The 16,164-nt window shown below is 43.0% G+C and overlaps 3 protein-coding genes across 11 annotated transcripts; 2 read left to right on the forward strand and 1 right to left on the reverse strand.

Moving 5' to 3' along the window:
* Positions 1–2,777: 2,777 nt before the first annotated feature.
* LOC136453967 (uncharacterized) lies at positions 2,778–7,094 on the forward strand. 7 transcript variants are annotated; one of them, XR_010759093.1, is made up of 16 exons: positions 2,778–3,148; positions 3,562–3,656; positions 3,786–3,899; positions 4,047–4,151; positions 4,243–4,314; positions 4,675–4,787; positions 4,874–5,008; positions 5,088–5,156; positions 5,277–5,364; positions 5,462–5,533; positions 5,612–5,712; positions 5,965–6,082; positions 6,201–6,260; positions 6,364–6,474; positions 6,661–6,791; positions 6,878–7,094. XR_010759093.1 is itself a non-coding variant. In XM_066454518.1 (16 exons), exons 1-15 carry the CDS (start codon positions 3,037–3,039, stop codon positions 6,771–6,773), a joined length of 1,464 nt encoding a protein of 487 aa, XP_066310615.1. In that variant the 5' UTR covers positions 2,778–3,036; the 3' UTR covers positions 6,774–6,791; positions 6,878–7,094. The 7 variants fall into 7 exon arrangements, 5 of the variants coding, with proteins under 5 accessions (XP_066310615.1, XP_066310617.1, XP_066310616.1 ...); XR_010759094.1 differs by having other exon boundaries at positions 6,689–6,791; XM_066454518.1 differs by having other exon boundaries at positions 6,675–6,791.
* Positions 7,095–7,538: 444 nt separating this feature from the next.
* On the forward strand, positions 7,539–8,974 carry LOC136453970 (photosynthetic NDH subunit of subcomplex B 5, chloroplastic-like). Its single transcript, XM_066454525.1, has 5 exons — positions 7,539–7,898; positions 8,070–8,124; positions 8,265–8,333; positions 8,430–8,488; positions 8,606–8,974. Exons 1-5 carry the CDS (start codon positions 7,635–7,637, stop codon positions 8,840–8,842), a joined length of 684 nt encoding a protein of 227 aa, XP_066310622.1. The 5' UTR covers positions 7,539–7,634; the 3' UTR covers positions 8,843–8,974.
* Positions 8,975–9,383: 409 nt separating this feature from the next.
* LOC136453968 (serine/threonine-protein kinase-like protein ACR4) lies at positions 9,384–13,393 on the reverse strand. 3 transcript variants are annotated; one of them, XM_066454522.1, is made up of 9 exons: positions 13,263–13,393; positions 12,787–12,915; positions 11,299–11,510; positions 11,008–11,189; positions 10,668–10,794; positions 10,511–10,582; positions 10,166–10,349; positions 9,897–10,017; positions 9,384–9,750 (listed from the first exon to the last, which is right to left on the reverse strand). In XM_066454522.1, the coding sequence occupies exons 3-9, from the start codon at positions 11,447–11,449 to the stop codon at positions 9,487–9,489; spliced, it is 1,101 nt and encodes a 366-aa protein (XP_066310619.1). In that variant the 5' UTR covers positions 11,450–11,510; positions 12,787–12,915; positions 13,263–13,393; the 3' UTR covers positions 9,384–9,486. The 3 variants fall into 3 exon arrangements, with proteins under 3 accessions (XP_066310619.1, XP_066310620.1, XP_066310621.1); XM_066454523.1 differs by having other exon boundaries at positions 11,299–11,527; XM_066454524.1 differs by lacking the exons at positions 12,787–12,915; positions 13,263–13,393 and adding an exon at positions 12,514–12,711.
* Positions 13,394–16,164: the final 2,771 nt, after the last annotated feature.

The raw sequence follows: 16,164 nt of genomic DNA on the forward strand, positions 1-16,164 counted from the left end.
ATTCCTTGGGATCATTAGGGGAAAAAACATCTCATAATCACTCTGATTTTGTGCTTGGCTTAGTGGGTTTTTAGAGACAGGCACAAACCTTTGCAACGTTCTTTTTGTCCAAATGAGTTGGCGCTAAGTTTTCTAGACCATGGAAGATTTTTACTTTGAGCAACATGGTACAACCAAATAATCTTCAAGCCATAGCTGAATGGTAAAAGGATTTGTTTGAATGATTTGGCGCTAAGTTCTCTAGATCATGGAACAATTTTACTTTGAGCAACATGGTGCACCCAAATAATTTTCAAACCGCTGAATAATAAGAGAGGAGGCACGTCATTCCAAAAAATCAGAGCTACACTTTCAATGGAATCACCATTTATGTCTTTTTGTGGACGTATGAAAACAACAATTGACTCATCTTTCGGGACTCTACCTTGATGGCGCTTCAAGTCGACACTAGGACAAAGTATAACATTGAAGAGATAAGAAGCCTGTTCCCTAGGGGTCACTAATCATGTAACCTGACCTCTTTGGCAGGGCTCCGGCTCCTGCACTGTAGCAAGGTGTCGGCCGCCTAGCGGCCGACAGGTGCCTACAGGAGCCGGAGCTGCGGAGCCAGAAAAACGAGCTTCTCCGGCTCCGGTTGTGTCAGTGAGAGAGCAAAGGAGGGGAGAGAAAAACGGCTCCGGTGAATAGTAACCGGGTGTCGGCCCCTGGGCGGCCGACAGGCGGAGCCGGAGCCCTGCCAAAGAGGCTTGTTTGGGGTTTTGCTCTCTTGTGTAATCTCCCTTGTTTCTAGAGATATTGTGGACTTATTATTGTAACATAAACTTTTTTTCTACTTAGTGGAATAGTAGAGCTCATACCTTTTTATTCAAATGAGTGGTTTTCGCAACAAAGTAGACCATAAGGGTGGATATGACTATGCAACAAAACATATTATATGGTCGTGTCTCATAATCCAAGTAACATACGGAGATATTTTTTGCAATTTTTCAAAAATATACACTCCATCCGTAAAAAAACCATAAATTTTACTTTTTGAGCAATCATTTAATCTCGACTAAAATTTTAGAGGATAGTATAAACATTTGTATATCCAAATAGGTGTACGATTAATCTAACTATTTATATTTATTATGTCTCATAAATATTACTAGTATTTCATTATGTATTTAGTCAAACTCGAGATTGATTGACCGATCGAAAAACAAAATTTATATATTTTTTGGGACGAAGAAAGTACCAAACTAAGAAAATATCGCATTGACTATTGAATGAATGACTGTGAATGCTTGGATGCCGCACCTGCATCTTCTAAAGTTGCTTTCAGATTCCAGTCCAAATCCACCACCTCGATCGCTGTTACAGTTTTTCCAGTGACTTGGTCAGGATTGGGATTCGATGATCCATATGGTGGACCACTGCTCAAGTCAAGAACGGCCCACGTTTAATAACAATTCAGCTACTACATATAATAACGAACACGAATACGATGCTGCACGCGTGAGCGTGACCTGACCGTGCTCGCCGTTGCCCCGCGAAGCATGGCGTCTCTGACGGAGTACGAGTACTACTGCGCTGGCGAAACGTCCAGCTGCTCTTTGTGGAAAATATTTTGTTCCATTTTGGTTCAGGCTTTTTTCTACAATTATTAGTTATGTTGGTGACTTGGTGTTGCCTCCTCGAAATGAAGCACATAATTGACAATTTTAGTGTTCTGATGACTGTCGTGGCAAACTGGAAACCTCAAGGAAAGTCCATCTCCAAATCTAGATGGCCAGTGTTTTTTTTTTTGAAACCATCAAATAGCACGTTTGGTTGTTTGCGTCATGAGGTTGTGTGCGGTATCATCCGATCCAACATCCAACGACTCTGGGCGAGACGTTTGGTTTGCATCTCGTCATGAACTCACCCGTCAGGCCGTCACGAAACCATTCCTTGTACGAAGTTTCTGCAGGCCAACACCAACAATTCTCATTGCTCAAAAATGTAGCGCGACTTCATTCCAGACCAACTCATGCAGAATGAATCCAATATGCAAACCGGCCAAACACGCTGTAAAGGTTCATGTCTATGAATTATGGTTTGTTTATCAAATGAAAGCATTTTATAAGCTGCACAAGTTGAGGGAACCAGTTTTTATTAGTTGGGTGGTTGGACAGAGGTGGGAAAGTAAAAAAACTGAACTACTCGGGTCTATTTGAATCAATCAGGGATTTTTTACCAGCCATGTGCGCTCTGGTTGCTCATTTTTTCATCTAATTATTCTTTTAACGATAAGTAATGTGCGTCAGTACGCACATCTTATAATGTAATGTAAGGAACTTAACTAGATCATCTGATTTGTTGGGAGAATACAAATGATGAAAAACTGACATCAAATTATCTGTTTTTGAGGACGGCCTCGCCACGAATTTTTTGAGCTAAAAACGGCTCAAATTAAACCACACAGTGTAATCAGTTACAAATTTTATCGGCTCTATTCAAGTCACCACACCTGCGGACCTGCGGTCAATACACGAAGGTTGCAAATACAAATACTTCGAACAGGAAAAACGAAATGTAAATAAACGAGAAAAAAATTAAAGAGCTGTAGTAGTTCGTGTTTGGCCCATCATAGAAATGTTTCATTTGATCCGGCCCACAGTCGATTTTCAAGAGCTCAGCCCAACAGCCCCAAGTGCCCCCAACAGGCCAAGGTTTTGAATGTACTATGCAGTACGCCTCCTTTCGGGGAAGGCGTACTCACGTAAATAATCCACGACCACTGGCCGGAGAAGAGACGAACACTGTGCGGATCTGTAACCGTAGTGCGTTTCCACTTTCCACTTCCTTCCCAGTTCATCCACGACAGAGCAATTAATCAATTGCACAGCTGCATTCCTCAATCCTCACCCGTCAATCTTCCGTTCCCAAGTCGCAACTGCGTTTCCTGCTTCGCGTCTTCAAGAAGGGGAGACCTGAAGGAGAAACGAATCCAGCCTGGTGGCTGCCGGTGCGGGAGCTGGATGCTGGTGCATACTGCTTAGGCAAGAGCAGGCAATGGCGGAGGCGAATGCGGGGAAGGGGAAGAAGGAAGTGGTGCGGCTGGAGCGCGAGTCCGTGATCCCCATCATGAAGCCCAAGCTCATCATGAAGCTCGCCTACCTCATCGGTATCTCTTTCTCTCCCCGCCTACTCTGCTGCCTCTCCGTTTAGCCAATCTTCAGTCTTCACCAGAGGCTATTTGCGTTACTTGGCTGGTCGACCACGGGATGTTGGGCTCGTAAAGGGAGGCTATAGCATCCTGATTATCCTATTTCTACTGCAAAGTTGTTGGCTTGCGAGATCCCTGTCTCTTTTGAGGGAAAAGCTAGAATCTTGCTTTGATTTATTCACCTGGTTCATGTAAAGTGGAATCTGCATAGGCAATAGTTGTCTTTAGCTGTGCACTCCTTTGTCATGTGGCCATCAAATATCTCTTTTAAATATTGCATTGTCTTGTTTACGACAAGCTGAAGCAAGGATGCTGCTTTGGATACAATACCGTGCAACTCAATTAACACTGCTTTGTTTTTTTTATTGAAGAACATCAATCCGACAAAGAAGAATTCTTGAAGCTCTGCAAGAGGGTTGAGTACACCATAAGGGCTTGGTACCATCTCCAGTTTGATGATATGATGGTGAGGAAAGTTTATTATCCACACATGACACATACGCCATGTTTGTTGGTTCGAATTGATGTTTACAACCAATTCAGGGTCTTCAGTGTTTCAATGATATTTGATCTATTCAGGCTGGTGCTTTTGCAGGAATTGTTCGCTCTCTTCGACCCTGTGCATGGTGCTAAAAAACTCCAGCAGCAAAACTTTTCGTCCGAGGAAATCGATATGCTTGAGCAGAACTTCCTGTCTTATTTCTTTCGGGTAAAGGACCTATTCTGGGAGAAATAACTATTGATAGGTTTAACCTCCAAGTGAAGGCTGGAGGCGTGGAGCAGTTTCTTTGTGTTGCATTGAATCAAAACTTATTCTGTAAATGTGCTGTTTAAAGTGTCCTTAATTGAAGTGCAGGTGATGGAAAAGAGCAATTTTAACATAGTCAATGACGATGAGGTTGAACTTGCTCATTCTGGACAATATCTGTTGAATCTTCCCATTAAAGTTGATGAATCAAAGGTGACTGCCTTTTCCCTGCAACATATGTCTTGTCATCTATAATTCACTAAATTTCCGTGTGAAATCCCAATTTGGTTGTTTCCGTGAGCAGTTAGATAACAAGCTTCTGTCGAAGTATTTTAAGGAGCACCATCATGAAAACCTGCCCGACTTCTCAGACAAGGTGATATTTTTTTTATAAGCGACATAGATAAATTTTTCTTTTTGGAAAGTCATCAGTAGATTGTTCCTTTATTCTTTGAGTTACATCATGTTAGTGTCTATTGTAAACAATAAATTTTAGTTTTGCGTGAGCAGTCAAGCAGGCAAACATTCATATTGGTCGGACTCTAATTTAACTGTCTGCTAATCCTTCTTATAGACTTTCATGTCTTGTGAATTGTATCATTATATTTTTGTTTACTGTTTCTCCTTCGAAGTCCATACATGTTCTCTCCTGGTGGCATTGCGTCGTTGCTTAGTATCCCTCAAATGTTTTGATCAATGAATACTTATTTAGCTGACATAATCCTTTATTTGCCAGTATGTTATATTTCGTAGGGGCATTGGATTGGACTGCACTAGCAACTTTTTCTTCATGGAGAAAGTGGACATGATCATAGCTCGTGCATGGCGAAGGTTTCTTGAGAAGACGAGGTATGTTATCTGCGGCACATTTAATGCCCTATGCAGTTGGTCTTTCTCACCCAAAAGGTTACCTATTTTCCATACTGCGATTTCAGACTGCAAAAGCTCTTCTCAAGAAAGAAAAATAGTAAGCCAAAGAAAGATTCCAAGAAGAATGATGATTTAGCTAATGAAATAGAAGACAAGGAGCTTTATGTTGAACGCATACGACTTGAAACAATGGATCTAAGGTTGCTCTCTTCTTTAACCTGTTAAGCCGTCACAATCTCGATCACTTTCTCTCATGGTCTCACAGTTTCCTCTTTGCAGCTTTCGGAATTTATTTGGCATGGTCACAATTCAAGAGCCTACATTTGAAGAGGTGATTGTCTTGTATAGGTAAAGGTTATAAAATGATTTGAGGTTGCAGACAAAATTTTCTGGTCCTGGTTCTGAAACGGATGAATGCATGATTTGTTTGAATTACAGAGTGCACTGATTTGTGATGTATTACTTCAGGAGAAAAAGTCCAAAGGGCCAGGATGATAGAGCAATTCATGTAAAACACTTCAAAAATATCCCAATGGCAGACATGGAGTTGGTTCTGGTTAGCACTAGGAGTTGCCTTTTCTGAAGAAAATTTTCACATTCATATTTTTTTTCTTTTACTGGAATTATGCTGAAGAAAACTGTAATTATTGCAGCCTGAGAAGAAAAATCCAAGCCTCACACCTATGGACTGGGTTCAATTTATTGTTTCTGTTGTCATTGGACTTGTAAGTGAACTGGAACCAGTTTCATTTGGTTCTGTTGTGACATTTCACCTTCTGATTTACTTGTGTCACATCACATAGGTTACACTCGTCAGTTCACTGGAAATGCCTAAAGCTGATTTCTGGGTTGTAATTGCAATCCTCTCTGCTCTGGCAGGATATTGCGCTAAGATCTATTTCTCGTGAGTGTCTTGGTTGATTTGTTTTTAATCAGTATTTTTTTATTACAAGGACAATAGAAAAAGGCGGAAGGTTTTGTTTGTCACCTTGTAGACATACTCCATAACACTTTCACAAACTGCACAGCTTTTATTCATTAGAATGATATTTCTTATATGTTTTTTTGGCACGTTCCTTATATGGTTGTGTCGGTCATTATGTAAATAAACAGTCATCATGGTTGGCAGTCAGTTAAATGGTTATGTTTTATGCAGGTTTCAACAGAACATGGCAACCTACCAAAACCTAATCACTCAATCAATGTATGACAAACAACTAGATAGTGGGAAAGGTACACTCCTGCACCTCTGTGATGATGTGATTCAACAGGAGGTAGGTCGACACCACCCTGTGTTGTCTTGAGGATCAATAAAATAAACAAGTGTTATTTCAAACATTGGAATTCAAAGATTAGCTAACATTTCATTTCCATCCTTGTGGTTTCATTCAGGTCAAGGAGGTCATAATTGCCTACTATATTTTGATGGAAAATGGAAAGGCTACCAGTGATGTATATATATTGTTTTTTCATTTTAAATCTATATAGTATTTATGCACTTGTTCTTGTCGAAGAAATACTAAAATTAATTATTCATGTGCTCCCAATGTGCTAGGATCTTGACTTGCAATGTGAGGAGTTAATCCAGGAAGAGTTTGGCTTGCAATGCAATTTTGAGGTGATGGATGCTGTTCAAAAGCTGGAGAGGCTTGGTATCATTACAAGAGTGAGTTCACTTTTCCCCCCCTCTTGTACCACTTGCCCAAAGCATAGGGACGTTTTCTTACAAATACGGTGCACAGAATCATGATTTTTTCAGAGACACATTTACAGATTCAATAGTTTGCATCTACTGACCATCATGGTGTTACTTGCTTGTTCTCTGCTTATTTTTTTCTCCGCAACATTGAAGTATGTTTTGCATCCGATTCTATTGGAAGAATTTGCTGTGTCCCTCTAAAGCGTGCCAATGAGATCATCGGCGCTACAACTGAAGAGCTGGTGATGAAAGCCAGGCAAAGCTAGCAATCTTATTTGAATAATGTAACCGCATTGTAAATTCTTGCCTGACGGCACTGTAACGTTTATGGTACTCCAGAAAGTCCTAACACTGAACCCTTGCATATCAGGTGGTAAATACATTCTGGCCATCTCCACAGTAGTTCCCCAGTGAAAGCTACAAGAAATGTGGTTGTAATATGTTTTTTTTTTGTATTGTGGAACGTCTGAGGGTGTTGTAAGCATGTAGCATTCTTTTGATAACAAACGTGGTACTGTGGCAGGATGTTCAAGAACCAGTAAAGAAAAAAAAAGTTAATAATTGTCCTGTTAACGCATACAAGGGCTTGCATGTTGCAGAAGTAATGTTGTGAACCATGTATTCTTTCGTCAGAAACCTTCCCTAACGCTGAGATCTGTTTACTGGCATTGGCAGCTTGATTGTTCCTTGCTTTTGCTCGTGTTGCTGGTTTCTTCAGCTCCTTGAAAAGTAAGGATGCGTGTAATAAAACCCTGTATTAAACTTGCTCTCTTCTTAAGTGATATGCAGTGCTCCTGCAAACTTTTTTTTTAAACAAAAAACTTGATGCTGTGGTGTAAGCAGACCGCCGCATCATACTGAGTTTTAATGAGTTGGTTGGTTCTACTGTTTCTTCGATATCCGATTATTTCCAGGAATGAGAAAGGGACAGGAAAAGGTAGCGGAAAATCCTTCTTTTTTTTTGAACGGTAAGGTAGCCATAAATCCTGGACGGTAGGTGTCCAACTCCAATACCATTATCCATTGTTGCTTTTGTCTCTTTGAAGCAACGTATAGTGCAGCAGCAGAAAGCCAGCAGCGGGGTTGGAGCAGGAGCACTCAGCAGCGAGCGCAGCACCAGCGAGATAATGAGCAGCAGCAGCCTGACCTCCGGCATCTCTGCCTCACCATCGGCAGCGGCCAGCACTGCTCGCCACCGCCATGACGGAGCGCCGCAGCAGCTGAGGGTGAAGGCGGCGGTGCGGCCACAGCAGCAGCTGCTGCACGGTGGCCGCCGGCATACAAGGGGCAGCGCGGTGGTGGTGAGGGCCGGGCCTGGGCCGCTGTCGGAGATCGAGCCGGACCTGGAGGAGGACGCCATCGACGTGTATCGCACCAACGGCATCGCCCCAGTCCGTCCCCCATTGCTTCTTCTTCTTCTTCTTCTCAATTTTGTCATTGCCTGACGCGCTTAGAACACGCGGGAAAGCTGCGAATCTTGACGTAGGTTGTGCCACAAACTCTGAAGAACGGATGACGTTTAGTTCGTTCATGGATAACACTAGAGAGAAACTGTGTTGCAGGAGGACTTCGTGTTCGGAAAGTACGATGGACACCACACCTATTTCGAAACCCAAGGTATTATTATATCCAAAAAAAACTTCATTGTCATGATATCCAGCGATGCAAAAAGAAGGAGAAATAATAGTCCACTGATTGTTTTGTGATGTGGTGAAACAAAACCTGCAAACAATGCAATACCCCCTTTTCTTCTGAAGACAAGAAGGGCTTCTGGGAGGATGTCTCCGAGTGGTACCAAGAAGCTGAGCCTCCTCAGGGCTTTCAAGGTACTACTACTGATGTCTGGCTCTTCAGATCTTTCTGCTTCAGTGAAATAAAATATTGCTTTGCTCATTTGTTGCATCAATGGCAATCTCTTGCAGCACTCATCTCCTGGGCATTTCCTCCTGCAATCATCCTTGGCATGGCTTTCAATGTGCCGGTATGGATTGTTTCATGTGAAATTCCTGCGTTCCAAGCATTTTCGCAAAACTTGTCACCCTACTTTCATGTATGTATCTACTGATTGGATTGGAGATGCGTCTGCTTCTGTCACCAGGGGGAGTACCTATACATCGGGGCAGCTGTCTTCATCGTTGTGTTCTGCATCTTCGAGATGCGCAAGCCTGACAAGCCGCACAACTTTGAGCCGGAGATCTACATGATGGAGAGGTCGGCTCGCGACAAGCTCATCGCCGACTACAACTCCATGGACATCTGGGACTTCAACGAGAAGTACGGCGAGCTCTGGGACTTCACCGTTAACCCCATGGATGACATCGTCAAATCAACCTAGATATATACCACTCTGTCTTCAGATTGTTATCTCTAGCAAAAGTCTGTCAGGGAAAAAGAAACCGTAGCTGCTAGGAAATGCTGTTGATGAACTAAATAAAGGAACAACAATGTGTGGATCTTCGTGCCTCAAGACTCAAGTTCTCAGCAGTCATCCCTGTAAAGCAAAACTGGAGAGCCTGAAATCTGTTGTATCCTCATATATCATATGATGCATGCATGTCAGGCTTCTCACAGAACATGTTCAGCACAACAGCGAGCATGCTGTTGCTTCAACTTTCTGCATGATTTTTTTCATGTTTCTCCAATAGTTTGAGAAAACATAAGCAAGATTGATGCACTGAACATTAAGATCCGTTGGTCTGCCACCACCCACCCATTCTTATTATTATTATTATTCAGAAATGTAAATGTCATTATTTTCCCTAAAAATATGTGCAGAAAAGGGAGAATTAGGAAGGAACATCAGGGTAACAAAACTGGGGGAAAAAAAGGGGGTAAGCCTCGCAGCTGTCCTTTTTTTTGTACACTTGGGATGCAGCTGGCTCGCTATGAAGACGATTTTTTTTGAAAGAGAACAAGGCTAATCTACTGCCCTGATGAGAGAACTAGCTTCTCTCCTAGACTACACATCCCACTGATGTTTCACCTTGATGTTCTGAAGAGCTGACTGCCTAGAGTCACGGTTGGGGTGCCTTCTGTCATGACTGTTGTGAGGCTGATCTCCTGCTCGCGAATCCGGTGTATTTCAGCCTCCACCAAGCTCATCGACGGACGCTGCTCGCTCATTGGATTAACACACCATGATGTCAAGCGCAGCAGTTCCTTCATGCTTTCTGAGGTAAAGCCACTGGCCATTCTGTTGTCTGCAATCACGGAGATATCACTTGATTCCTGGAAGTTCTGTACCTGCATATCAATAGATGCATAGTGAGCAGGCTGGCACTTTTGTGTGTATATGATGACTATGAAATGAGTAAAAGATCTGTCTAGAAATGGGTATGCTATTTGCAAAAAAGGGTGGACAAACATCAAGCAGTGCTGCCATTACTTACCCATTGAATGATGCTTTGATCAGATGCAGCTTTCCGTCCGCTAACCAACTCCAGAAGGAAAACACCGAAACTGTATACATCACTTTGTATGGAAAAGTTCAAGTTCATGGCTTCTTTCATTCTGATCATGCAACAGGAAGTTCCATCAATCTCAAGTAATGAATAGGTACTAGTGCATACAACATATTGAAGGCAGATGATTCTACTGTATCTATCTGATGTAATCAATGAATGTAAGAATTATCAGAAACATGTGTGTCCGTTGTTACCGAGGATCAACGAAAGGATCAGTAGATGTTCTGGAAGACAGTCCTGTAACACCAAGTCGATCAAGCATGCCTGGAATCCCAGTATCTGCAACTTTTGGTACGAAATCCTCATCCACAAGTACATTAGAAGTTTTGAAGTTCATATGGACCGCAGGGGGTGTCAGCGAGTGCAGGTGACTCAGACCTGAATAGCAAGAAAAGATCGTCATTTAAGATTGCTGATGTAGTTGCCACAAGATCATTGCTACAGAATAATGAGTCTAAACAGACACGAGATTATGAACTTCTGAGCTATATTCTAACAATAAAGGAAAGTTCAGAGTTGATTCATATGTGAAGACTTACCTTTAGCTGTGCCATGAGCAATAGAAAGTCTCTGCTTGAATTCTAACCTTAAACCTGCAGCATGGCTGTTACCTACAAAAGGATAGCAGAAGAATTAGAACCTATGACGCCACTCTTGTACATTAGAGTAAGATAATAAAAACACAATGGAAATCACCATGTAAATGTGTTGAGACACTGCCATTGGGGATATACTCATAAACAAGCATCTGCATGCCATCCTCCTGGCAGTACCCCAAAAGTTTTACAAGGTTTCGGTGACAGAGAGATGCTAGGTAATTAACCTGAGAAGAAAACAGCACTGACACATGAGCTCAAAACAATGTAAGAAGGGTGTGGAGCAAGCTGAGCTATATTTTAAATTATATCAGGACGTCATGTGGAAAAAATAAAGTTAAAACACAGCACATTCAATGAATTCAGGACCAGCAATTACCGAACATGTGGATAAGTAAGATTTTTTTTTCGAAGAACCTGGATAAGTAAGATTATGCTACCTCTTGAATGAATTCCTGGCTAGGAGGAGAATGCCGTCTTTTAACAGCTACTATTGTGCCATCCTGGAGCAAACCCTTGTATACCTCTCCAAATGTTCCTTGTCCAATAAGATTCGCATTGCTGAAGTACCTTGTAGCAAAATTCAATTCCTCCAAACTAAGACATCTTGCTCCTTGCGACTCTGATAGATGGAAGGCGAAGTTATTACTAATGAAAATAGAAAGGAAAATGTATCTTTAGATGAATTATCTGAAGTTTTAAAGTTTTATTGAAAGTAACTTAAGCAGTACCTGGTAGAGCTTGACCTGATGAACTACTTTCTGAAGAGTCTGAAGTTCTTTTGCGATGCCGTAGGCAAAGCACTATTACGACGACGACAATAACTAGTAGTGCAAAGCCTCCTGCCGCAGCTCCTAGAGCTGCTGCAAGAAGTCCTGACATCTAGTATTGGATATCCTCCTTCAGAGTAGGGCAGTAATCTTTATAGCTGTGGTGATTAGATCTGCAGATATATGAAACCTAAAGAGTTACATTAAATTTGTGCGAGCTTATATTTAAATTCATAAGGAAGAACATGAATGTACAGATTGCTGGTTATGCCAGCCAGTGAACTACAAAATAATTCAGATAGTGAATAAATATATGCAAACATGTATGCATGGATTGATTGATCAATAGTTAAAGTTAAATTACTAGTGATATATAATATATTGACAATGAAACCATGGATTGGTCAAAGTAGCCCTATTATAGGATGGGGAAAATAGAAAGGATATGCATTATTTTTTTATTGCCTTCAAGTGGCAAAATTAGGAAAGCACATTTTGATCATGGCATCAGCGGTACGGATGGCTCTACTAGTAACGCATAAATCTGGCAAAAAAAGGCAATTAAATTACCAAACAGAAAACATATCTGAAAATGGACATTTTGTGGCAAAGCGCAATGGGAAAATTCGGAAAGCACATTTTGATCATGAAAATGGTGTTATGGACAAAGGTACTAGTAACGCATAAATCCGGCAAAAAAAAGAGAGACAATTATGTTATCAAACCGGAAAACGAGGAATTGTTGTATATCGCAAATTAGACATTATGTGGCAACGTGCACTGGCAAAATTGGGAAAGCACATTTTGATCATGGCATCAGCAGTTGGGCGAAGCTACTAGTAACGCATACCCGTTTCTTTTCTGATATAATGTTCCCATACCATCATTCAAATTTTTCGCGCCATAACCAGGTCAGAAGAATTTTACCACAACACTTAGAATGACATGTTATTAATGAAATGCAATCAAATATCTTCACTCTCAAATCCTGCACTTATAAGCATGCTCTTAGTGCTGAAACAAATATGAGTATGCTGAAGTGTACAGGCAAAACATGAAAAATGCACTTTTGCTTGAACCAGCTTGAAGCTGTGCATAGAAATGTTGGGTTGATTTTATTTATGAATCAGTAGCATTTTGCAAATCACAATGTAACGATGTGGCATTGACTACTACCAGAGTTCTGAACTCAGTAACAGTAACCATTGGAGTGCTGATCAATGAGGATTGCTGATTGTTTCATCATTTCCCTACGATCAATCAAAATTCAGCACTCCTGAACAACACAGGAACCAAGGTAAGTCGAAAAAACGAATGATTCACACTCCACCCCACCAAAAAAGGGACACAGCGACTCCACCTGATTTCGATCAAAGAAATAAACAAAATTGCGAACTTTGTTGGGGGAAAATGCCCATGATTTCGCAGCCATCCAAAGGTACACCATACCTGCAGATTGCTCAGGTCCAGAGGCATCATGTACGTGCGAGCACAACAGCAGCCTCAAATGCTGAATCCATTCTGCAGACAACACGATTCGTTTGTACGAATTCTTGACTCCACCCCGTCTTCTTCCTCCTATCATCACAACCAAAGAAATCGAACCAATCAAGAAATGCAAGAACATGTAGGGCCGATTATGGAAGAAACATGTAGTCTCGAAATTAAAGCAAGTGTGAATCCATGAACCGAAAGGAGAGAGAAGCAGGAATCGGGCAAGAAACCTATTTTTCTTCCCCCTGCTACTCTCCTCAGGTGGTCTACCGCTGTACTGTGATTCTGTGAAGTGATTGTGACTCTGTGAGCGAGGTGAGCTTCCTGGGAGGTTTTGTGGAGGGAGGCAGGCACCACGCAGGCAGGGTGGGGAGGGTAGCGCCCACAGGAAGAAAAAAAAGCGAGAGAGTGAAGAACAGCAAGGCACTCACCAGTGGGGCGGATTGTGAATTGGGAAACCAGCAGCAAACAAACATGTCGGTATATATACAAACTGGTTGGGTTGAGCTGTAGGCATCAGCGGAAAGCGGAGCGGAGGATGCTAAAAAACGCGGGCTTGGCGCGGCCGTTGCAGGTGAAAAAGCAGGGGGGGTGCGGGCGGGAGCAGCAGCAAGCAGCCCAGGAGCCAGGAATCGTGAGCTTTATCCGTCCGGCGCCGCGCTGCGTCTTCGAGTGCGGCATGGATCGTATAAGAAGTCGAATTGGATGGATGGATGGATCTCCTTCCCAATGATTGATCCAAAGGCGACAACTCGTCGGGACAGCGACACCGCGCCGACGCATCCGTTTTCCAGACCGGACATCGATTCCTCATTCATATTCCAAGATTGTGTATATATATATGTATATGTATATATTCTAATCCGTCCTCCGATGAACCGGCCTTAATCTGCCGCAACGCCGCCGCCGCCGCCGTCGTCAATCGAAAGGAGGCAGTGAGGAAGTCGGTAAGATTGGGAACGGGGGACGACGGGACGGGACGGGACGGGCAGGCCGTGCCAGGGGAGCCGAGCCAATGATTGCCGCGGAAGAGAAGAACATGATGGGGGCGCAACAAGCTGGAAGACAGAGCGACAGACAAGAGCCTGCCTGCAGCCTGCTCCGTCCGTCGGATCATCACTCGTCAGATCATCAGATAAAAGCAAAAAAGAAAAAGAAAAAAAAGGACTCGTCTTTTCCATCTCCCTTTTTCCCACTGCTGGAATTTCGCTTTTCCTGACGGGGCTATGGAGTATTCGGCGCTGCGCTGCGCAGGAGTTGTCCGCTAGTTCTAACCCAAATTAGCACACGCTTTCGAAGAATCGAATTCAGCTAATACAGGTAAGTTGAATTAGCGAAGCTATCGCTAGCGACCTACCGTCCCGTCCAAGGAAAGAAGGAAGGAGACGGACGGACAGAGCACACAGATCGCCCGCCGTGGGCTGCGCGCGCGAGCATTCCGTTCCAGAGTGGCCTGGGCGTGAGCTGTGCGCCGCCTGCCAATTCTCCTCCTGCCTGCGCGCGTTACTCGGCGGCCGTTGGCAATGGCTAGCGTCCGTTACCAGCTCCGGCCGGTGGCTATGGCTAGCGTTCGTGACATGAACGGTACGCCACGGCTTCATCAGTCACTGGCTAAAAATGGTATGGAGTGAGGATGAGCAGCGCTGCTGTTCACGTCGCGCCACGGTGATGGATCCAGCATCATCATCTTGTTTGGTCCTCTGAACTTTCTGGTTCAAATCATTTCGCCCTGTTCGTTTGGGTTTATTTGGCTTATAAGCTATGACTGAAAGTATCGTTGGTGGGTTTGGTATGAGAGAAAAATAATGTCTGTTGGCTGATAAGTCATGGCTTATAAGCCAAATCCGACCAAGCGAACAGGCTGTTTAACCATTATTATAAGGGCGATGGTTAGTGAGTGAGTACTGAATGACCACTGATGTGACAGTGAATTCGGTTGCTTCTTTACCAACCCCGAACAATCAGCATGTTTGTTTCGTCATAAACGATCATGGATTATTTACTGCTGGTTGCTTTGGTGTGAGAGAAAAATATTATTTCAGCTTATAATCTACGATCATATATGAGCAAGCGAACAGGCTGAATAACACCGACCTGTATGCATACTATCTTTTTGTGGTTGGTCTGGTCAGGTGTAAGGATGAAAACGGAACGGAAATATCCCGAACCGAACCGCATCGTTTTCTATATTTAATCCGACCGAATCCGCATTTTCTTGTTCGACTTTACCGTTTTCGCTTTCGCATTTGAGATGTTTCGTATTTTGAATGTAAAAGTAGAAAACGGTTTACACATTTTTTCGACCGTTTTCTACTTTTCTACTTTTAATTTGAAATATTCCGAATTCAAAATTCGGTTTAAACCGAATTTGGCCAACTGCACAGGTCATACAGCCCAATTACAGGCTGCTCACCACGCAGCTGTGTTCTTTCTACCGGTGGCTAGCTGCCCTCTCTTATAGACGGCGCCCAGCCTCATCTCTCTTATTATGTATTTGGTCGTGCACTTGTTTAATGCTATGCACTTGAACTAGATCATGCACTTGTTAGTTGTGAACTTGTTATGTATTTGGTCGTGCACTTGTTTAATGCTATGCACTGTGGGTCAGTATTTCGTATTGAATTTTCGCATACCGACCGTGTTCGACATAATTCCGCTCGAATTGGTTCGTTTTCGAAATTCTAGATATTCCGTAAGTTCGTGTTCGTTTTCGTGTCCGGCTTGTCCGCTTTCGCTTTCGCTTTCGTATTTCAAATGTAAAAGTAGAAAACGGTTGAGGAGTTTTTCGACCGAGTTCGACCGTTTTCATCCTTAGTCAGGTGTTAGCGGCCATGGTTTGGGCCGGTCTGCATGTCCCAACCGATGGTCTTTGTGTGTGTGTGTGTGTGGGGGTGGGGGGGGGGGGGGGGGGACGGTAGGTTTGGTTGGCTATAGAGTTTATAAAAACTTACTGATGTAATTGTATGGATGGGGACCTATACAAACGGAAGGTATACAAGACGTGTTTGGTTGCACGCCGCAACTTACCACGCTAAAAGCTCAGTGACTTTGGGCACCGCTTGATTGCCGTGTATCATATCTGTCGTTTTGCTTGTGCGGCTTATTGTTTTGCTCTGCGACAAAGTGTGGCATGTGGCGGTCATTTTTTACTACATAGCCGCGGCAGGCACCATCGAACCTACGGCGTGGCGAGCCGTGGCAGGTAACCAAATAGGCTCACAGCCTCAAGGGACGTTAATCGAGCTCCTGATCTATATACAAGATGAGGGTGATGTCTTTCAGTATTTTTTTTAAAATGTGCATCTCCTCGTCCAGATGCAAATGCAACTCCTA

This window comes from Miscanthus floridulus, chromosome 5 (genome assembly GCF_019320115.1).
Source record: "Miscanthus floridulus cultivar M001 chromosome 5, ASM1932011v1, whole genome shotgun sequence".
NCBI lineage: Eukaryota > Viridiplantae > Streptophyta > Magnoliopsida > Poales > Poaceae > Miscanthus > Miscanthus floridulus.